We start from the raw sequence: 22,823 nt of genomic DNA, 5'->3' as shown, positions 1-22,823 counted from the left end.
GGGAGCTGTTCTGAGATCATACTGCTGGTGTCCTTTAGGAGGGGAGCTGTTCTGAGATCATACTGCTGGTGTCCTTTAGGAGGGGAGCTGTTCTGAGTCCATACTGCTGGTGTCCTTTAGGAGGGAAGCTGTTCTGAGATCATACTGCTGGTGTCCTTTACAAAGGAGGGGAGCTGTTCTGAGACCATACTTCTGGTGTCCTTTAGGAGGGGAGCTGTTCTGAGATCATACTGCTGGTGTCCTTTAGGAGGGGAGCTGTTCTGAGACCATTCTGCTGGTGTCCTTTAGGAGGGGAGCTGTTCTGAGATTATACTGCTGGTGTCCTTTAGGAGGGGAGCTGTTCTGAGATCATACTGCTGGTGTCCTTTAGGAGGGGAGCTGTTCTGAGATCATACTGCTGGTGTCCTTTAGGAGGGGAGCTGTTCTGAGATCATACTGCTGGTGTCCTTTAGGAGGGGAGCTGTTCTGAGATCATACTGCTGGTGTCCTTTAGGAGGGGAGCTGTTCTGAGATCATACTGCTGGTGTCCTTTAGGAGGAGAGCTGTTCTGAGATCATACTGCTGGTGTCCTTTAGGAGGGGAGCTGTTCTGAGATCATACTGCTGGTGTCCTTTAGGAGGGGAGCTGTTCTGAGACCATACTGCTGGTGTCCTTTACAAAGGAGGGGAGCTGTTCTGAGACCATACTGCTGGTGTCCTTTAGGAGGGGAGCTGTTCTGAGATCATACTGCTGGTGTCCTTTAGGAGGGGAGCTGTTCTGAGATCATACTGCTGGTGTCCTTTACAAAGGAGGGGAGCTGTTCTGAGATCATACTGCTGGTGTCCTTTAGGAGGGGAGCTGTTCTGAGACCATACTGCTGGTGTCCTTTAGGAGGGGAGCTGTTCTGAGACCATACTGCTGGTGTCCTTTAGGAGGGGAGCTGTTCTGAGACCATACTGCTGGTGTCCTTTACAAAGGAGGGGAGCTGTTCTGAGTCCATACTGCTGGTGTCCTTTAGGAGGGGAGCTGTTCTGAGACCATACTGCTGGTGTCCTTTACAAAGGAGGGGAGCTGTTCTGAGATCATACTGCTGGTGTCCTTTAGGAGGGGAGCTGTTCTGAGACCATACTGCTGGTGTCCTTTACAAAGGAGGGGAGCTGTTCTGAGTCCATACTGCTGGTGTCCTTTAGGAGGGGAGCTGTTCTGAGATCATACTGCTGGTGTCCTTTAGGAGGGGAGCTGTTCTGAGATCATACTGCTGGTGTCCTTTAGGAGGGGAGCTGTTCTGAGATCATACTGCTGGTGTCCTTTAGGAGGGGAGCTGTTCTGAGATCATACTGCTGGTGTCCTTTAGGAGGGGAGCTGTTCTGAGACCATACTGCTGGTGTCCTTTACAAAGGAGGGGAGCTGTTCTGAGACCATACTGCTGGTGTCCTTTAGGAGGGGAGCTGTTCTGAGATCATACTGCTGGTGTCCTTTAGGAGGGGAGCTGTTCTGAGATCATACTGCTGGTGTCCTTTAGGAGGGGAGCTGTTCTGAGATCATACTGCTGGTGTCCTTTAGGAGGGGAGCTGTTCTGAGATCATACTGCTGGTGTCCTTTAGGAGGGGAGCTGTTCTGAGACCATACTGCTGGTGTCCTTTAGGAGGGGAGCTGTTCTGAGATCATACTGCTGGTGTCCTTTAGGAGGGGAGCTGTTCTGAGATCATACTGCTGGTGTCCTTTAGGAGGGGAGCTGTTCTGAGATCATACTGCTGGTGTCCTTTAGGAGGGGAGCTGTTCTGAGATCATACTGCTGGTGTCCTTTAGGAGGGGAGCTGTTCTGAGATCATACTGCTGGTGTCCTTTAGGAGGGGAGCTGTTCTGAGATCATACTGCTGGTGTCCTTTAGGAGGGGAGCTGTTCTGAGATCATACTGCTGGTGTCCTTTAGGAGGGGAGCTGTTCTGAGATCATACTGCTGGTGTCCTTTAGGAGGGGAGCTGTTCTGAGATCATACTGCTGGTGTCCTTTAGGAGGGGAGCTGTTCTGAGATCATACTGCTGGTGTCCTTTAGGAGGGGAGCTGTTCTGAGATCATACTGCTGGTGTCCTTTAGGAGGGGAGCTGTTCTGAGATCATACTGCTGGTGTCCTTTAGGAGGGGAGCTGTTCTGAGATCATACTGCTGGTGTCCTTTAGGAGGGGAGCTGTTCTGAGATCATTCTGCTGGTGTCCTTTAGGAGGGGAGCTGTTCTGCGAGTGGTCTAATAATAATGTCAACAGATGTCGATAGAGGGGCCGTTACTGCATCAATGCCCGCTACATTAGGGGCCGTTACTGCATCAATGCCCGCTACATTAGGGGCCGTTACTGCATCAATGCCCGCTACATTAGGGGCCGTTACTTCATCAATGCCCGCTACATTAGGGGCCGTTACTGCATCAATGCCCGCTACATTAGGGGCCGTTACTGCATCAATGCCCGCTACATTAGGGGCCGTTACTGCATCAATGCCCGCTACATTAGGGGCCGTTACTGCATCAATGCCCGCTACATTAGGGGCCGTTACTGCATCAATGCCCGCTACATTAGGGGCCGTTACTGCATCAATGCCCGCTACATTAGGGGCCGTTACTGCATCAATGCCCGCTACATTAGGGGCCGTTACTGCATCAATGCCCGCTACATTAGGGGCCGTTACTGCATCAATGCCCGCTACATTAGGGGCCGTTACTGCATCAATGCCCGCTACATTAGGGGCCGTTACTGCATCAATGCCCGCTACATTAGGGCGCCCTGGAGGTTTTGTAACATTCTTTTGGGGCGTTGAAAAGTTGTGTTCTTTTTTGGTTATCTAAGCAGAACTTAAATACCCATCTAGGACAGTAAAGATCGTGTTCTGAAATTGGGCAGTTGGGTCACTTCTGAGTTTCTTGTAAAAGGTGTTGTCAAACAGTTGTCTATGACACTCATTTACATAAACTGTTCTATCCATGAGTACAACCGACCCACCCTTATCAGCAGGGCGGGTTAGGACTGACGTATCGGATTGTACAACCGACCCACCCTTATCAGCAGGGCGGGTAAGGACTGACGTATCGGATTGTACAACCGACCCACCCTTATCAGCAGGGCGGGTAAGGACTGACGTATCGGATTGTACAACCGACCCACCCTTATCAGCAGGGCGGGTAAGGACTGACCTATCGGATTGTACAACCGACCCACCCTTATCAGCAGGGCGGGTAAGGACTGACGTATCGGATTGTAAATCAAGCAAAGCTTGTTTTTGATCTTTAGGTAAATGATGTAAAGATATGTGATCCTGTTTGTTCTTAAGGAGATAAACAACATATTTTTCAACGAGTCTGCAATATGTCTCAGTAGAGTGATTGCGATTAGCTGGAGGTACAAAATAACTCTTACTTCTAAAAGGAGTCGGAGTATGTGCAGGTGAGCAACCTACATGTTCAGTAGAACCTAATACCACTATTAGGGGAGATAAAGTTTTCCCTTAATTAAATGGATGTTTCTAAAAAAACGTAAACATGTCTACCTTAACATCGAAATCGCTGCACTGAGTTGTAGGCACAAAGGATAACCCTTTATTAAGCAAGGAGACATGGGCAGTGCTCAATATCTTGCTTGATAGATTAAAAGATTAATAATGAATGGTGGAGATAGCTAGCTAGCTAGCTAGCTAGCTAGCTAGCTAGCTAGCTAGCAGGGGTAATAATGAATGGAGGAGATAGATAGCTAGCTAGCAGGGGTAATAATGAATGGTGGAGATAGATAGCTAGCTAGCAGGGGCTATAATGAATGGAGGAGATAGATAGCTAGCTAGCAGGGGTAATAATGAATGGAGGAGATAGATAGCTAGCTAGCAGTGGTAATAATGAATGGAGGAGATAGATAGCTAGCTAGCAGGGGTTATAATGAATGGTGGAGATAGCTAGCTAGCAGGGGTCAAAATGAATGGAGGAGATAGATAGCTAGCTAGCAGTGGTAATAATGAATGGAGGAGATAGCTAGCTAGCTAGCAGGGGTTATAATGAATGGAGGAGATAGCTAGCTAGCAGGGGTTATAATGAATGGAGGAGATAGCTAGCTAGCAGGGGTCATAATGAATGGTGGAGATAGCTAGCTAGCAGGGGTTATAATGAATGGAGGAGATAGCTAGCTAGATAGCTAGGGACCAGAAGTCCCCACAAATTTAGTAAACAACCAAAATTAGTCCCCACAAGAAATGCAATTGGCCCAGGGTAGGCCGTCATTGTAAATTAGAATTTGTCGTTAACTGACTTGCCTAGTTAAATAAAGGTTTAATTATTTATGTATTTATTTTATTCAAGTTTAGGGTTAGGAGTAAGGGTTAGGATTAGGATTAGGCTTATGGTAGGGTTAGGATTAGGATTAGGATTAGGTTTATGGTAGGGTTAGGGTTAGGGTTTGGGTTTAAGGAAAATAAGATTTTGAATGAGAATCAATTGTGTGTCCCCACGGGGTTAGTTAAACAAGACTGTGTGTGTGTATGTGAGTGTGTGTGCCTCCGTGTGTGTTTCTGATCATGTGTGTTTGGGGGGGATGGAGCGATGGCTGGATTGAGGGATGGCTGGGTGGAGGGATGGCTGGATGGAGGTATGGCTGGATGGAGGGATGGCTGGCTGGATGGAGGGATGGCTGGCTGGATGGAGGGATGGATGGCTGGATGGAGGGATGGCTATATGGAGGGATGGCTGGGTGGTGGGAGGATGGAGGGTTGGCTGGATGGCAGGATGGAGGGATGAGGGATGGCTGGATGGAGGGATGACTGGATGGAGAGATGGCTGGCTGTGTTTCTCACATCTTTCCTCAGCCTAGAGGAGTGTCTCTTTTCCCCCTCTTCCCTTCTGTCTTGGAGCGGCTGTCCCTCTCTCTCTCGCTGGGTCAGGTAAAACACAGGATAGTATCACAGGGCAAACAACCCCCTCCCCCGCCTGCCTCCTCTCTGTCTCCCTGTGTCTCTGCGAGGCTCTCACCTGTCATATATCCTCGTCTTATATGCCTTCGTCGATTGTTCTCAATGTTTCTACCTGTTTGCTGCCTTCACCCTTCTCCTTCTCTCCCCCCTCTCCATCAACCCCCCCCCCCTCTCTCTCAAACTCCCATGTCAATGGCCTGTGTTTCTAGAGCCGTTGCTATGCCAACCGCCCTACTTTCTGTGGCTGCGTTGTGGGCGCAGCTGATGGTCCTATCAGAACTTTTGTTCACTCTGCCTCCTCATGGTTACCATCGACTACTGCAGCCTGGCAACAACCACATGTAGAGCCTCCCTTGATACCATCTCCCTGGTGGTTGATGTTGTGTTCTCCTTGGAAGACAGAAAGCTTTGGCGGGAGGAACGACAGTTAAAGGAGCCAAATAGCAGAAATAACATTCAACCATATTGTCAGATGATCAGCTAGAATTGTAACAGAAAAGATTTAGAAGAAAAAATCTGCATAGTCATGTAATTACTGTTCTTTGGTGGGATTGTGAAAACATTTTTTTTAGGTACTGGTCCAATACAATCCTTTCTAGACAGAGAATCATTTCTAAAGTCCTTCTCATAATTAGAGGAGGTGTGCTCTATCCATTAATGTTCATTCAATCAATCAATCAATCAAATGTATTGATAGAGCAGTTTTTACAACATCAGTTGTCACATTCAATAAGCTGCACGTGTGGAGCCAGTGCCAATGTACTTAGAGGAAGAACACCCAGAGACAGCTCTCTGCTTCCTGTATTACTGTAATGTAAATTACAAATTACAAATCCACTCTCCACCACCTTGCTGAGCCCCAGTAACCCCTAACATCAGTCTGGAGGCATCACTCTGCCTGTCAGGTCTGGTGTTCTACATCAGGCTGGAGGCATCACTCTGCCTGTCAGGTCTGGTGTACTACATCAGGCTGGGAGGCATCACTCTGCCTGTCAGGTCTGGTGTTCTACATCAGTCTGGAGGCATCACTCTGCCTGTCAGGTCTGGTGTTGTACATCAGGCTGGAGGCATCACTCTGCCTGTCAGGTCTGGTGTTCTACATCAGTCTGGAGGCATCACTCTGCCTGTCAGGTCTGGTGTTCTACATCAGGCTGGAGGCATCACTCTGCCTGTCAGGTCTGGTTTCTACATCAGGCTGGGAGGCATCACTCTGCCTGTCAGGTCTGGTGTTCTACATCAGTCTGGAGGCATCACTCTGCCTGTCAGGTCTGGTTTCTACATCAGGCTGGGAGGCATCACTCTGCCTGTCAGGTCTGGTGTTCTACATCAGGCTGGGAGGCATCACTCTGCCTGTCAGGTCTGGTTTCTACATCAGGCTGGGAGGCATCACTCTGCCTGTCAGGTCTGGTGTTGTACATCAGGCTGGAGGCATCACTCTGCCTGTCAGGTCTGGTTTCTACATCAGTCTGGAAGCATCACTCTGCCTGTCAGGTCTGGTGTTTTACATCAGGCTGGGAGGCATCACTCTGCCTGTCAGGTCTGGTTTCTACATCAGGCTGGAGGCATCACTCTGCCTGTCAGGTCTGGTGTTGTACATCAGTCTGGAGGCATCACTCTGCCTGTCAGGTCTGGTGTTCTACATCAGGCTGGGAGGCATCACTCTGCCTGTCAGGTCTGGTTTCTACATCAGGCTGGGAGGCATCACTCTGCCTGTCAGGTCTGGTGTTGTACATCAGGCTGGGAGGCATCACTCTGCCTGTCAGGTCTGGTGTTGTACATCAGGCTGGGAGGCATCACTCTGCCTGTCAGGTCTGGTTTCTATATCAGTCTGGAGGCATCACTCTGCCTGTCAGGTCTGGTGTTCTACATCAGGCTGGGAGGCATCACTCTGCCTGTCAGGTCTGGTGTTGTACATCAGGCTGGGAGGCATCACTCTGCCTGTCAGGTCTGGTGTTGTACATCAGGCTGGGAGGCATCACTCTGCCTGTCAGGTCTGGTGTTTTACATCAGGCTGGAGGCATCACTCTGCCTGTCAGGTCTGGTGTTCTACATCAGTCTGGAGGCATCACTCTGCCTGTCAGGTCTGGTGTTGTACATCAGTCTGGAGGCATCACTCTGCCTGTCAGGTCTGGTGTTCTACATCAGGCTGGAAGCATCACTCTGCCTGTCAGGTCTGGTGTTCTACATCAGTCTGGAGGCATCACTCTGCCTGTCAGGTCTGGTGTTGTACATCAGTCTGGAGGCATCACTCTGCCTGTCAGGTCTGGTGTTGTACATCAGTCTGGAGGCATCACTCTGCCTGTCAGGTCTGGTGTTGTACATCAGTCTGGAGGCATCACTCTGCCTGTCAGGTCTGGTGTTGTACATCAGTCTGGAGGCATCACTCTGCCTGTCAGGTCTGGTGTTGTACATCAGGCTGGGAGGCATCACTCTGCCTGTCAGGTCTGGTGTTGTACATCAGTCTGGAGGCATCACTCTGCCTGTCAGGTCTGGTGTTGTACATCAGGCTGGAGGCATCACTCTGCCTGTCAGGTCTGGTGTTTTTCATCAGGCTGGAGGCATCACTCTGCCTGTCAGGTCTGGTGTTTTACATCAGGCTGGAGGCATCACTCTGCCTGTCAGGTCTGGTGTTGTACATCAGGCTGGAGGCATCACTCTGCCTGTCAGGTCTGGTGTTGTACATCAGGCTGGAGGCATCACTCTGCCTGTCAGGTCTGGTGTTCTACATCAGTCTGGAGGCATCACTCTGCCTGTCAGGTCTGGTGTTGTACATCAGGCTGGAGGCATCACTCTGTCTGTCAGGTCTGGTGTTCTACATCAGGCTGGGAGTACAGTGACATTGCCCCTAGGTGCTGATCTCGGGACAGTTGTTTGTATTTTCCCCACTAATGGTTCAAGTTAGGATTGGTTGAGGGGAAGCTGATCCTGGAGCTGTACCTTTGGGGGAACTTCACCCCAGATGGATGGTAGAGCAGGAGCAGAGCTGGTAGGTAGACTACTGCTCAGCTTCTCACCTGAACTGGAGAATGCTCTGTCCTGATGCATTATCTAGCTCACTGTCAATGATGCTAACATCCGTCAGCCTAGAGGCACCAGTCAGCCTGGAGGCATCAGTCAGCCTAGAGGTATCAGTCAGCCTGGAGGCATCAGTCAGCCTAGAGGAGTCAGTCAGCCTGGAGGCATCAGTCAGCCTCGAGGCACCAGTCAGCCTGGAGGCATCAGTCAGCCTAGAGGCATCAGTCAGCCTGGAGGCATCAGTCAGCCTAGAGGCATCAGTCAGCCTAGAGGCATCAGTCAGCCTGGAGGCATCAGTCAGCCTGGAGGCATCAGTCCGCCTAGAGGCACCAGTCAGCCTAGAGGCATCAGTCAGCCTAGAGGCACCAGTCAGCCTAGAGGCATCAGTCAGCCTAGAGGCACCAGTCAGCCTAGAGGCATCAGTCAGCCTGGAGGCATCAGTCAGCCTAGAGGCATCAGTCAGCCTGGAGGCATCAGTCAGCCTGGAGGCATCAGTCAGCCTGGAGGCATCAGTCCGCCTAGAGGCACCAGTCAGCCTAGAGGCATCAGTCAGCCTAGAGGCACCAGTCAGCCTAGAGGCACCAGTCAGCCTAGAGGCACCAGTCAGCCTAGAGGCACCAGTCAGCCTAGAGGCATCAGTCAGCCTGGAGGCATCAGTCAGCCTAGAGGCACCAGTCAGCCTAGAGGCATCAGTCAGCCTGGAGGCATCAGTCAGCCTAGAGGCATCAGTCAGCCTGGAGGCATCAGTCAGCCTAGAGGCATCAGTCAGCCTAGAGGCACCAGTCAGCCTGGAGGCATCAGTCAGCCTAGAGGAGTCAGTCAGCCTAGAGGCATCAGTCAGCCTAGAGGCGTCAGTCAGCCTGGAGGCATCAGTCAGCCTAGAGGTACCAGTCAGCCTAGAGGTACCAGTCAGCTTAGAGGCATCAGTCAGCCAGGAGGCATCAGTCAGCCTAGAGGCACCAGTCAGCCTAGAGGCACCAGTCAGCCTGGTCAGATGTTGTAGAGCACGGCTGTAGGCATCAGTCAGCCTAGAGGCACCAGTCAGCCTGGTCAGATGTTGTAGAGCACGGCTGGAGGCACCAGTCAGCCAGGTCAGATGTTGTAGAGCACGGCTGGAGGCACCAGTCAGCCTGGTCAGATGTTGTAGAGCACGGCTGGAGGCACCAGTCAGCCAGGTCAGATGTTGTAGAGCACGGCTGGAGGCACCAGTCAGCCTGGTCAGATGTTGTAGAGCACGGCTGGAGGCAGAGCTCCTTGTGTACACCATCACCACACCTATCTTCCATTAACCTGTAACCTTTAACCTTTAACCTTTAATCTATTAACCTGTACACCTGAGAATGACTGCCTCTTATGACGCATGAAGGAGAATGAAGACTCTCCCTCTATCGATAGAGGGGAGGAAGAGGAGGAGGAGGAAGGAGCCGCTAGAATCTGGCCCTTGAGTTCATTCATTCATTCTCAGACCTGAGGTTATTTTCCCCACCTCTCCTCCACCCCTCTCCTCCTCTCCTCCTCCCCACCTCTCAACCTCCCCTACTCCTCCCCTCCTATCTCTCTCTGGTTCTCTCACTGGTCCAAGTGCCTGTCTGCTTGTTTGTCCATCTGCCTGTCTGTCTCTCTGTCTGCTTGTTTGTCCGTCTGTCTCTCTGTCTGCTTGTCTGTCCGTCTGTCTCTCTGTCTGCTTGTCTGTCCGTCTGTCTCTCTGTCTGCTTGTCTGTCCGTCTGTCTCTCTGTCTGCTTGTCTGTCCGTCTGCCTCTCTGTCTGCTTGTTTGTCCGTCTGCCTCTCTGTCTGCTTGTCTGTCCGTTTGTCTCTCTGTCTGCTTGTCTGTCCGTCTGCCTCTCTGTCGGTATTTTTGAGACCTACTTCTGTCTGTGTCTTCTTCAAATTACACAAAACCTACAGTTCAACACACCTTTAAATGAACATCCTCAGAATTGTAGGTAGACAGAATTCTGGACAGACTGTTTTTGGGGTCGTTGCTTGTGTCCTTCCTGTCCCAAGGCATTGCCCTCACTCTCTGAGAGGTACCAGAGTGACATCTGTGTACATATAATATATCATATATTGTACTTGGTATATGGTATATGATATATGATACATGGTACATGGTATATGGTATATGATATATGATACATGGTATATGGTATATGGTATATGGTATATGATATATGATACATGGTATATGGTATATGATATATGATACATGGTATATGGTATATGATATATGGTATATGATATATGGTATATGGTATATGATATATGATATATGGTACATGGTATATGATACATGATATATGATATATGGTATATGATATATGGTATATGGTATATGGTATATGATATATGATATATGGTATATGGTATATGATATATGGTATATGGTATATGATATATAATATATGATATATGATATATGGTATATGGTATATGGTATATGGTATATGATATATGATATATGGTATATGATACATGATACATGATACATGATACATGATACATGATACATGATACATGATACATGATACATGATACATGATACATGATACATGGTACATGGTACATGGTACATGGTACATGGTACATGGTACATGGTATATGGTATATGATATATGATATATGATACATGGTATATGATATATGATATATGATATATGATATATGATATATGATATATGGTATATGGTATATGACATGATATATGGTATATGATATATGGTATATGATACATGGTTTATGGTATATGATATATGGTATATGGTATATGGTATATGATATATGATATATGGTATATGGTATATGATATATGATACATGGTATATGGTATATAATATATGATATATGGTATATGATATATGGTATATGGTATATGATATATGGTATATGATATATGGTATATAGTATATGATATATGGTATATGATATATGGTATATGGTATATGGTATATGATATATGGTATATGGTATATGATATATGATATATGATATATGGTAGTCAGCCTAGAGGCATCAGTCAGCCTAGAAGCACCAGTCAGCCTAGAGGCATCAGTCAGCCTAGAAGCACCAGTCAGCCTAGAGGCATCAGTCAGCCTAGAGGAATCAGTCAGCCTAGAGGCATCAGTCAGCCTGGAGGCATCAGTCAGCCTGGAGGCATCAGTCCGCCTAGAGGCACCAGTCAGCCTAGAGGCATCAGTCAGCCTAGAGGCACCAGTCAGCCTAGAGGCACCAGTCAGCCTAGAGGCATCAGTCAGCCTAGAGGCACCAGTCAGCCTAGAGGCATCAGTCAGCCTGGAGGCATCAGTCAGCCTAGAGGCACCAGTCAGCCTAGAGGCATCAGTCAGCCTGGAGGCATCAGTCAGCCTAGAGGCATCAGTCAGCCTGGAGGCATCAGTCAGCCTAGAGGCATCAGTCAGCCTAGAGGCACCAGTCAGCCTGGAGGCATCAGTCAGCCTAGAGGAGTCAGTCAGCCTAGAGGAGTCAGTCAGCCTGGAGGAGTCAGTCAGCCTAGAGGAGTCAGTCAGCCTGGAGGCATCAGTCAGCCTAGAGGAGTCAGTCAGCCTGGAGGCATCAGTCAGCCTAGAGGCATCAGTCAGCCTGGAGGCATCAGTCAGCCTGGAGGCATCAGTCAGCCTAGAAGCACCAGTCAGCCTAGAGGCATCAGTCAGCCTGGAGGCATCAGTCAGCCTAGAGGCACCAGTCAGCCTGGAGGCATCAGTCAGCCAGGAGGCATCAGTCAGCCTAGAGGCACCAGTCAGCCTGGAGGCATCAGTCAGCCTAGAGGCACCAGTCAGCCTGGTCAGATGTTGTAGAGCACGGCTGGAGGCACCAGTCAGCCTAGAGGAGTCAGTCAGCCTGGTCAGATGTTGTAGAGCACGGCTGTAGGCATCAGTCAGCCTAGAGGAGTCAGTCAGCCTGGTCAGATGTTGTAGAGCACGGCTGGAGGCACCAGTCAGCCTAGAAGAGTCAGTCAGCCTGGTCAGATGTTGGAGGCACCAGTCAGCCTAGAGGCACCAGTCAGCCTAGAGGCACCAGTCAGCCTAGAGGAGTCAGTCAGCCTAGAGGCACCAGTCAGCCTAGAGGCACCAGTCAGCCTAGAGGAGTCAGTCAGCCTAGAGGCACCAGTCAGCCTAGAGGAGTCAGTCAGTCTAGAGGCACCAGTCAGCCTAGAGGCACCAGTCAGCCTAGAGGAGTCAGTCAGCCTGGTCAGATGTTGTAGAGCACGGCTGGAGGCACCAGTCAGCCTGGTCAGATGTTGTAGAGCACGGCTGGAGGCACCAGTCAGCCTGGTCAGATGTTGTAGAGCACGGCTGGAGGCACCAGTCAGCCTAGAGGCACCAGTCAGCCTAGAGGCACCAGTCAGCCTAGAGGAGTCAGTCAGCCTGGTCAGATGTTGTAGAGCACGGCTGGAAGCACCAGTCAGCCTGGTCAGATGTTGTAGAGCACGGCTGGAGGCACCAGTCAGCCTAGAAGAGTCAGTCAGCCTGGTCAGATGTTGTAGAGCACGGCTGGAGGCACCAGTCAGCCTAGAAGAGTCAGTCAGCCTAGAGGCACCAGTCAGCCTAGAGGCACCAGTCAGCCTAGAGGAGTCAGTCAGCCTGGTCAGATGTTGTAGAGCACGGCTGGAGGCAGAGCTCCTTGTGTACACCATCACCACACCTATCTTCCATTAACCTGTAACCTTTAACCTTTAACCTTTAATCTATTAACCTGTACACCTGAGAATGACTGCCTCTTATGACGCATGAAGGAGAATGAAGACTCTCCCTCTATCGATAGAGGGGAGGAAGAGGAGGAGGAGGAGGAAGGAGCCGCTAGAATCTGGCCCTTGAGTTCATTCATTCATTCTCAGACCTGAGGTTATTTTCCCCACCTCTCCTCCACCCCTCTCCTCCTCTCCTCCTCCCCACCTCTCAACCTCCCCTCCTCCTCCCCTCCTATCTCTCTCTGGTTCTCTCACTGGTCCAAGTGTCTGTCTGCTTGTTTGTCCATCTGCCTGTCTGTCTCTCTGTCTGCTTGTTTGTCCGTCTGTCTCTCTGTCTGCTTGTCTGTCCGTCTGTCTCTCTGTCTGCTTGTCTGTCCGTCTGTCTCTCTGTCTGCTTGTCTGTCCGTCTGTCTCTCTGTCTGCTTGTCTGTCCGTCTGCCTCTCTGTCTGCTTGTTTGTCCATCTGCCTGTCTGTCTCTCTTTCTGCTTGTTTGTCCGTCTGTCTCTCTGTCTGCTTGTTTGTCCATCTGCCTCTCTGTCTGCTTGTCTGTCCGTTTGTCTCTCTGTCTGCTTGTCTGTCCGTCTGCCTCTCTGTCGGTATTTTTGAGACCTACTTCTGTCTGTGTCTTCTTCAAATTACACAAAACCTACAGTTCAACACACCTTTAAATGAACATCCTCAGAATTGTAGGTAGACAGAATTCTGGACAGACTGTTTTTGGGGTCGTTGCTTGTGTCCTTCCTGTCCCAAGGCATTGCCCTCACTCTCTGAGAGGTACCAGAGTGACATCTGTGTACATATAATATATCATATATTGTACTTGGTATATGGTATATGATATATGATACATGGTACATGGTATATGGTATATGATATATGATACATGGTATATGGTATATGGTATATGGTATATGATATATGATACATGGTATATGGTATATGATATATGATACATGGTATATGGTATATGATATATGATATATGGTATATGATATATGGTATATGGTATATGGTATATGGTATATGATACATGGTATATGGTATATGGTATATGATATATGGTATATGGTATATGATATATGGTATATGGCATATGATATATGGTATATAATATATGATATATGGTATATGATATATGATATATGATATATGGTATATGGTATATGGTATATGATATATGGTATATGATATATGATACATGGTATATGGTATATGGTATATGGTATATGGTATATGGTATATGGTATATGATATATGATACATTGGTATATGGTATATGATATATGATACATGGTATATGGTATATGATATATGATATATGGAATATGATATATGGTATATGGTATATGGTATATGGTATATGGTATATGATATATGATACATGGTATATGGTATATGATATATGGTATATGATATATGGTATATGGTATATGGTATATGGTATATGGTATATGATATATGATATATGGTATATGGTATATGATATATGATACATGGTATATGGTATATAATATATGATATATGGTATATGGTATATGATATATGGTATATAGTATATGATATATGGTATATGATATATGGTATATGTTATATGATATATGGTATATGGTATATGATATATGATATATGGTATATGATATATGGTTTATGGTATATGGTATATGATATATGGTATATGATATATGGTATATGGTATATGATATATGGTATATGATATATGCACGTCACCAATGCCAGATGTGGGGTGCGTTCAGTTCGATTCAACGTTTGGTTCGTGGCGTGACGGTTTGTCCTCAACGACCCGTTTCCCCAAAACGGTGCGTACCGTTCTACAACAGCCTTTGTGGTACGTGATCCGTATGGAGGTGAACGTTTGAAATGACCTGTGCAGCACTCACCGTAATCAATAATCTATAATCACACTGGTCGTTCAACTGGTCGTTCAGGACAGTACCGTTTTCATTTAATTAAAAACGCTGCGCACTGTTCTGTTGTGCTAAACGCGCCTCAGCGCTATGATCCCGACTCCTCAAGCCCCACCTTTAGAGTGTTATACTTCCTGGGGCTGGACCAATCATATGTCAGTATTAAAATGGATATGAGTACTCCATTGATAGACAAGTGGTATCGTTCCATTATTCACTTCGCCGTCTTCTGTAACACTCTAAATGTGTGATTCCGTTGGATTTACGATTCTCCTCTCCTGTCTTTTTGTGTTTTATGTGAAATTATGTTTGTGTATGCTCTCTCTATCTGTCTCTCTTTCTCTGTTCATCTCTCTCTCTCTCTCTCGCTCTCTGTTTTTCTCTCTCTCTCTCTTTCTCTCTCTCTCTCTCTCTCTCTCTCTCTCTCTCTCTCTCTTTCACTGTTTCTCTCTCTCTCTAAATAGCTCTTGTTCTTGGTCTCTGTTTCTTTCTGTGACTAATCTTATCTCTGTTTTGCTCTTTCTCCCTCTTGTAGCCTCTTCTTTCCTCCTGACTTCTTCCTTTATTCCTGTCAGACAAAACTAAGCCTTTCTGCTTTCCAGGCTTTCCTTCGTTTTCCTTTCTCCGTTCTTTCTTGCAGCTCAGTTCTTCTCCAATGTGTTGCTGTTTGTTGACATGTCACTCCTGGTTTTTGTTTGTTGGTTCTGTCACCTTTAACCTTTGTTCACGATATTAATGCTGCCGATTCTCTTCTAATACAGATTCATGTTGATCTGGTTTATACTTCTTTATACTTTGTTCTTTCTTTCTTCGTACCTCCCGTCCACTCTTCTCTCCTCTCTCCCCTCTCTCCCCTCTCTCCTTTCTCTCTCTGTCTCTCTCCTCTCTCCCCTCTCTCCCCTCTCTCCTTTCTCTCTCTGTCTCTCTCCTCTCTCCCCTCTCTCCTTTCTCTCTCTCTCCTCTCTCCTTTCTCTGTCTCTCCTCTCTCCCCTCTCTCCTTTCTCTCTCTCTCCTCTCTCTCTGTCTCGCTCCACTCTTCTCTCCTCTCTCCTTTCTCTCTCTCCTCTCTCTCTCTCTCTCTCTCCTCTCTCCTCTCTCTCTCTCTCTCTCTCTCTCTCCTCTCTCCTCTCTCCTCTCTCCTTCTTTCTCTCCCCCAATCTATCCTTTTGTGTACATTTGTTTGACACGTTTTAATGTTTCTTTTTCTGCCGTTGTTTGGTGATATTTTATAATGATATTCTTTAAGGTTTTTGACCCAGAATGTGTTGCAACTGAAGGGTGTTGATTTGCAGTAGAAGCTCTAAGTTGTAGTTTACACTGCCTTGGCAGAACCCTACGTTCTCTCTCTTTGTTTATGCACACACACACACACACACACACACACACACACACACACACACACACACACACACACACACACACACACACACACACACACACACACACACACACACACACACACACACACACACACACACACACACACACACACACACACACACACACACACACACACACACACACACATACGCACACTTACTGTACAATGTCATCTGGTCCTGTACATGTTTTTCTATGTTACTTTACATGTCTTTCTTTGTTACTATATGTCTGTCTCCTTTGTGTGTATTGAGGGTTAGGGGGGTTTCACCATTGAACTAAGTTGCATGGTTATGCTTTGTAGGAGCTAACTTCTCTGTGTATCCCAGACAGTGACAATCTTAAAACCAGACAGGGCTCTTACAATAAATATTCCGAATTGGCACACCCTGGGCCTGACTCAATCCCTGGGCCTGACTCAATCCCTGGGCCTGTGTGTTTTAGAAGTCGCGAACCACTCTCTCTCTCTCTCTCTCTCTCTCTCTCTCTCTCTCTCTCTGTCTCTGTCTCTGTCTCTGTCTCTGTCTCTGTCTCTGTCTCTGTCTCTGTCTCTCTCTCTGTCTCTGTCTCTCTCTCTGTCTCTGTCTCTCTCTCGCTCTCTGTCTCTGTCTCTGTCTCTGTCTCTCTCTCTCTCTCTCTCTGTCGCTGTCTCTGTCTCTGTCTCTCTATTGAGCTCTGTCTCTCTCTCTCTCTCTCTCTCTCTCTCTCTCTCTCTCTCTCTCTCTCTCTCTCTCTCTTTCTCTCACTTTCTCTTTCTCTCTCTCTCTCTCTCTCTCTGTCTCTGTCTAGCTGCAGTCAGACACCCACCGCCTGCCTGGTTCCTGTGGTCACCCTGTCCTCTCTCTCTTTACAGGGGCGTGGGCAACAAGCCATGCAACAGTCCCAAGGGCCATCGTCCCGATGGACACTCCTCAGTCACCGATCTGGCCAACTCACTCACCGGAGACATGGTCATGGTAAGACAACTTTTGTTGGATAAACGCCCATGTTGGTACTAGGGTGCTATTTGGAACCCTGATGACCTTCTCCTGTTTCCTCTGTGTCACACAGTATCTATATCAGACATAGGAGAACTGATGACCTGCTAATGTGTTCTCTCTGTTAATGCCTGCCAACCTGAGAGAGAGAGGGGGGGGGGGGGGAGAAGCAGAGAGAGAGAAGCAGAGCGAAAGAGAGAGAGAGGCAGAAGGAGAGGGTGAGAGAAAGATGGAGTGGCTGGCTCCCATCACCTCCACTCTCCACTCCCGCTGTGTATAGTCATCAAAGGGCTGTGTGTGTGTGTACACGTGCCTGCATGCCTGAGGATATAGTTGAATCCTAAAACCCTTCTCTCCCTGCTCCTAGTGTAAATCCTCCATGATTTTACTATCACGTTCTTTTTAAATATGTGTGTTAAATTGTCAAAAACAAACCAAAATCTAAATTCCACCTCTCCCCCCCCATCAGCTGTCCCCGGGATCAGAGGATGACGATGGTGAAGGTGCTGTCAGTGAGAAGCTGGGACGGATCCAGTTCTCTGTTGGTTACAGCTTCCAGGACTCCACTCTGACCGTCAAGATCCTCAAGGTATCAGTGGCTCTGTGTGTCTCCGTCGTAAAGCCGGAATCATCCGTATCAGTGGATCTGTGTGTCTCCGTCGTAAAGCCGGAATCATCCGTATCAGTGGCTCTGTGTGTCTCAGTCGTAAAGCCGGAATCATCCGTATCAGTGGCTCTGTGTGTCTCCGTCGTAAAGCCGGAATCATCCGTATCAGTGGCTCTGTGTGTCTCAGTCGTAAAGCCGGAATCATCCGTTTGATTCCTGCTGAGGACACTTTTGCGAAATGTTATGCAAAATTGTAAGTTGGATAAAAGTGACTGGTAAATGGCATATATTGTTACAATTATTATTACGAAGGGCCAGGAGCTACCGGCCAAGGACTTCTCTGGGACCTCTGACCCCTTCGTCAAGCTCTACCTGCTGCCGGACAAGAAGCACAAGCTGGAGACCAAGATCAAGAGGAAGAACCTCAACCCTCACTGGAACGAGACCTTCCTGTTCGAAGGTACATGGGGATCCTCAATGTTCTCCTCAATGTTCTCCTCAGTGTTCTCCTCAATGCTCTCCTCAATGCTCTCCACATTTAGGTTTAGGAACAAGGGTAAGGTTAAGATTAGGGTTAGGTTTAGGAACGAGGGTAAGGTTAAGATTAGGGTTAGGTTTAGGAACGAGGGTAAGGTTAAGATTAGGGTTAGGTTTAGGAACGAGGGTAAGGTTAAGATTAGGGTTAGGTTTAGGAACAAGGGTAAGGTTAAGATTAGGGTTAGGTTTAGGAACAAGGGTAAGGTTAAGATTAGGGTTAGGTTTAGGAACAAGGGTAAGGTTAAGGTTAGGGTTAGGTTTAGGAACGAGGGTAAGGTTAAGATTAGGGTTAGGTTTAGGAACGAGGGTAAGGTTAAGATTAGGGTTAGGTTTAGGAACAAGGGTAAGGTTAAGATTAGGGTTAGGTTTAGGAACAAGGGTAAGGTTAAGGTTAGGGTTAGGTTTAGGAACGAGGGTAAGGTTAAGATTAGGGTTAGGTTTAGGAACGAGGGTAAGGTTAAGATTAGGGTTAGGTTTAGGAACAAGGGTAAGGTTAAGATTAGGGTTAGGTTTAGGAACGAGGGTAAGGTTAAGATTTGGGTTAGGTTTAGGAACGAGGGTAAGGTTAAGATTAGGGTTAGGTTTAGGAACGAGGGTAAGGTTAAGATTAGGGTTAGGTTTAGGAACGAGGGTAAGGTTAAGATTAGGGTTAGGTTTAGGAACAAGGGTTAGGTTAAGATTAGGGTTAGGTTTAGGAACAAGTGTTAGGTTAAGATTAGGGTTAGGTTTAGGAACAAGTGTTAGGTTAAGGTTAGGGTTAGGTTTAGGAACGAGGGTAAGGTTAAGATTAGGGTTAGGTTTAGGAACGAGGGTAAGGTTAAGATTAGGGTTAGGTTTAGGAACGAGGGTTAGGTTAAGATTAGGGTTAGGTTTAGGAACGAGGGTAAGGTTAAGATTAGGGTTAGGTTTAGGAACGAGGGTAAGGTTAAGATTAGGGTTAGGTTTAGGAACGAGAGTAAGGTTAAGATTAAGGTTAGGTTTAGGAACGAGGGTAAGGTTAAGATTAGGGTTAGGTTTAGGAACGAGGGTAAGGTTAAGATTAGGGTTAGGTTTAGGAACGAGGGGAAGGTTAAGATTAGGGTTAGGTTTTGGAACGAGGGTAAGGTTAAGATTAGGGTTAGGTTTAGGAACGAGGGTAAGGTTAAGATTAGGGTTAGGTTTAGGAACGAGGGTAAGGTTAAGATTAGGGTTAGGTTTAGGAACGAGGGTAAGGTTAAGATTAGGGTTAGGTTTAGGTTTAGGAACGAGGGTAAGGTTAAGATTAGGGTTAGGTTTAGGAACGAAGGGTAAGGTTAAGATTAGGGTTAGGTTTAGGAACGAGAGTAAGGTTAAGATTAGGGTTAGGTTTAGGAACGAGGGTAAGTTTAAGATTAGGGTTAGGTTTAGGAACGAGGGTAAGGTTAAGATTAGGGTTAGGTTTAGGAACGAGGGTAAGGTTAAGATTAGGGTTAGGTTTTGGAACGAGGGTAAGGTTAAGATTAGGGTTAGGTTTAGGAACGAGGGTAAGGTTAAGATTAGGGTTAGGTTTAGGAACGAGGGTAAGGTTAAGATTAGGGTTAGGTTTAGGTTTAGGAACGAGGGTAAGGTTAAGATTAGGGTTAGGTTTAGGAACGAAGGGTAAGGTTAAGATTAGGGTTAGGTTTAGGAACGAGGGTAAGGTTAAGATTAGGGTTAGGTTTAGGAACGAGGGTAAGGTTAAGATTAGGGTTAGATTTAGGAACGAGGGTAAGGTTAAGGTTAGGTTTTGGAACGAGGGTAAGGTTAAGATTAGGGTTAGGTTTAGGAACGAGGGTAAGGTTAAGATTAGGGTTAGGTTTAGGAACGAGAGTAAGGTTAAGATTAGGGTTAGGTTTAGGAACGAGGGTAAGGTTAAGATTAGGGCTAGGTTTAGGAACGAGGGTAAGGTTAAGATTAGGGTTAGGTTTAGGAACGAGGGTAAGGTTAAGATTAGGGTTAGGTTTAGGAACGAGATTAAGGTTAAGATTAGGGTTAGGTTTAGGAACGAGGGGAAGGTTAAGATTAGGGTTAGGTTTAGGAACGAGGGGAAGGTTAAGGTTAAGGTTAGGTTTAGGAACGAGGGTAAGGTTAAGATTAGGGTTAGGTTTAGGAACGAGGGTAAGGTTAAGATTAGGGTTAGGTTTAGGAACGAGAGTAAGGTTAAGATTAGGGTTAGGTTTAGGAACGAGGGTAAGGTTAAGATTAGGGCTAGGTTTAGGAACGAGGGTAAGGTTAAGATTAGGGTTAGGTTTAGGAACGAGGGTAAGGTTAAGATTAGGGTTAGGTTTAGGAACGAGATTAAGGTTAAGATTAGGGTTAGGTTTAGGAACGAGGGGAAGGTTAAGATTAGGGTTAGGTTTAGGAACGAGGGGAAGGTTAAGATTAGGGTTAGGTTTAGGAACGAGGGTAAGGTTAAGATTAGGGTTAGGTTTAGGAACGAGGGTAAGGTTAAGATTAGGGTTAGGTTTAGGAACGAGGGTAAGGTTAAGATTAGGGTTAGGTTTAGGTTTAGGAACGAGGGTAAGGTTAAGATTAGGGTTAGGTTTAGGAACGAGATTAAGGTTAAGATTAGGGTTAGGTTTAGGAACGAGGGGAAGGTTAAGATTAGGGTTAGGTTTAGGAACGAGGGGAAGGTTAAGATTAGGGTTAGGTTTAGGAACGAGGGTAAGGTTAAGATTAGGGTTAGGTTTAGGAACGAAGGGTAAGGTTAAGATTAGGGTTAGGTTTAGGAACGAGGGTAAGGTTAAGATTAGGGTTAGGTTTAGGAACGAGGGTAAGGTTAAGATTAGGGTCAGGTTTAGGAACGAGGGTAAGGTTAAGGTTAGGTTTAGGAACGAGGGTAAGGTTAAGATTAGGGTTAGGTTTAGGAACGAGGGTAAGGTTAAGATTAGGGTTAGGTTTAGGAACGAGAGTAAGGTTAAGATTAGGGTTAGGTTTAGGAACGAGGGTAAGGTTAAGATTAGGGTTAGGTTTAGGAACGAGGGTAAGGTTAAGATTAGGGTTAGGTTTAGGAACGAGATTAAGGTTAAGATTAGGGTTAGGTTTAGGAACGAGGGGAAGGTTAAGATTAGGGTTAGGTTTAGGAACGAGGGGAAGGTTAAGATTAGGGTTAGGTTTAGGAACGAGGGTAAGGTTAAGATTAGGGTTAGGTTTAGGAACGAAGGGTAAGGTTAAGATTAGGGTTATTTTTAGGAACGAGGGTAAGGTTAAGATTAGGGTTAGGTTTAGGAACGAGGGTAAGGTTAAGATTAGGGTCAGGTTTAGGAACGAGGGTAAGGTTAAGGTTAGGTTTAGGAACGAGGGTAAGGTTAAGATTAGGGTTAGATTTAGGAACGAGGGTAAGGTTAAGATTAGGGTTAGGTTTAGGAACGAGAGTAAGGTTAAGATTAGGGTTAGGTTTAGGAACGAGGGTAAGGTTAAGATTAGGGTTAGGTTTAGGAACGAGGGTAAGGTTAAGATTAGGGTTAGGTTTAGGAACGAGATTAAGGTTAAGATTAGGGTTAGGTTTAGGAACGAGGGGAAGGTTAAGATTAGGGTTAGGTTTAGGAACGAGGGGAAGGTTAAGATTAGGGTTAGGTTTAGGAACGAGGGTAAGGTTAAGATTAGGGTTAGGTTTAGGAACGAGAGTAAGGTTAAGATTAGGGTTATGTTTAGGAACGAGGGTAAGGTTAAGATTAGGGTTAGGTTTAGGAACGAGGGTAAGGTTAAGATTAGGGTTAGGTTTAGGAACGAGGGTAAGGTTAAGATTAGGGTTAGGTTTAGGAACGAGGGTAAGGTTAAGATTAGGGTTAGGTTTAGGAACGAGGGGAAGGTTAAGATTAGGGTTAGGTTTAGGAACAAGGGTAAGGTTAAGATTAGGGTTAGGTTTAGGAACGAGGGTAAGGTTAAGATTAGGGTTAGGTTTAGGAACGAGGGTAAGGTTAAGATTAGGGTTAGGTTTAGGAACGAGGGTAAGGTTAAGATTAGGTTTAGGAACGAGGGTAAGGTTAAGATTAGGGTTAGGTTTAGGAACGAGGGTAAGGTTAAGATTAGGGTTAGGTTTAGGAACGAGGGTAAGGTTAAGGTGAGGGTTAGGAACGAGGGTAAGGTTAAGGTGAGGGTTATGATGGCACCAACAGAAATAGTCGCCCTGTCGCTTGTCAGTATTTCAATTTTTTGTGTGTTATTTCTTACATTATTTGCTTAGTTAAATAGCCATCACTAGCCATTACTCAACCCTGCTCCTTAGAGGCTGCTGCCCTTTCTACATCACTGGTCACTTTAAAAAGAGTTACATACTGCTTCACTCATCTGTGTGTTATTTCTTACATTATTTGCTTAGTTAACCGTTTCACGCATTATTAGCTACATCCGCTTCAGAGTATTTTACTCACTAATGGTACCTCAACTCTGTTTCACGGAAACATGGCTCTCTCAGAATATATTTTCTGAGTCCTTACAGCCAGTTGGGTTCTCAGTTCATATCGTAGACATAAATAAATATCTCTCCGGGAAAAAAGGATGGGTGTATGTTTCATGATTTACCACTCATGGTGTGATTGTGATAACATACAGGAACCCCCCCCCCCCCCGACCTAGAATACCTCACAATCAAATGCCGACCGTATTACCTCCCAAGAGAATTATCTTCAGTTATAGTCACAGCCGTGTATATTCCCCCTCAAGCCAAAACCACTCTTGCTCCTCCCTTCCTATAGGCAGAAACTCAAACAGGAAGCACCCGTGCTAAGGACTATTCAATGCTGGTCTGACCAATCGAAAT

The 22,823-nt window shown here is 46.5% G+C and overlaps 1 protein-coding gene across 1 annotated transcript in view; it reads left to right on the top strand.

The window, feature by feature from the left end:
• The window catches only part of LOC129861870 (synaptotagmin-7-like), a gene marked incomplete at its 5' end in the record, with an annotated part of 112,520 nt that overhangs the window by 61,780 nt on the left and 27,917 nt on the right, over positions 1–22,823 (top strand). The window contains 3 exons of the mRNA XM_055933030.1: positions 16,797–16,899; positions 17,390–17,509; positions 17,840–17,987. Coding sequence (XP_055789005.1) covers positions 16,797–16,899; positions 17,390–17,509; positions 17,840–17,987 — 371 coding nt within the window. The remainder of the gene's footprint in view (positions 1–16,796; positions 16,900–17,389; positions 17,510–17,839; positions 17,988–22,823) is intronic.

This window comes from Salvelinus fontinalis, chromosome 9, assembly GCF_029448725.1.
Source record: "Salvelinus fontinalis isolate EN_2023a chromosome 9, ASM2944872v1, whole genome shotgun sequence".
In the NCBI taxonomy this organism is placed as follows: domain Eukaryota; kingdom Metazoa; phylum Chordata; class Actinopteri; order Salmoniformes; family Salmonidae; genus Salvelinus; species Salvelinus fontinalis.
This window is presented reverse-complemented; position numbering and strand designations above follow the sequence as displayed.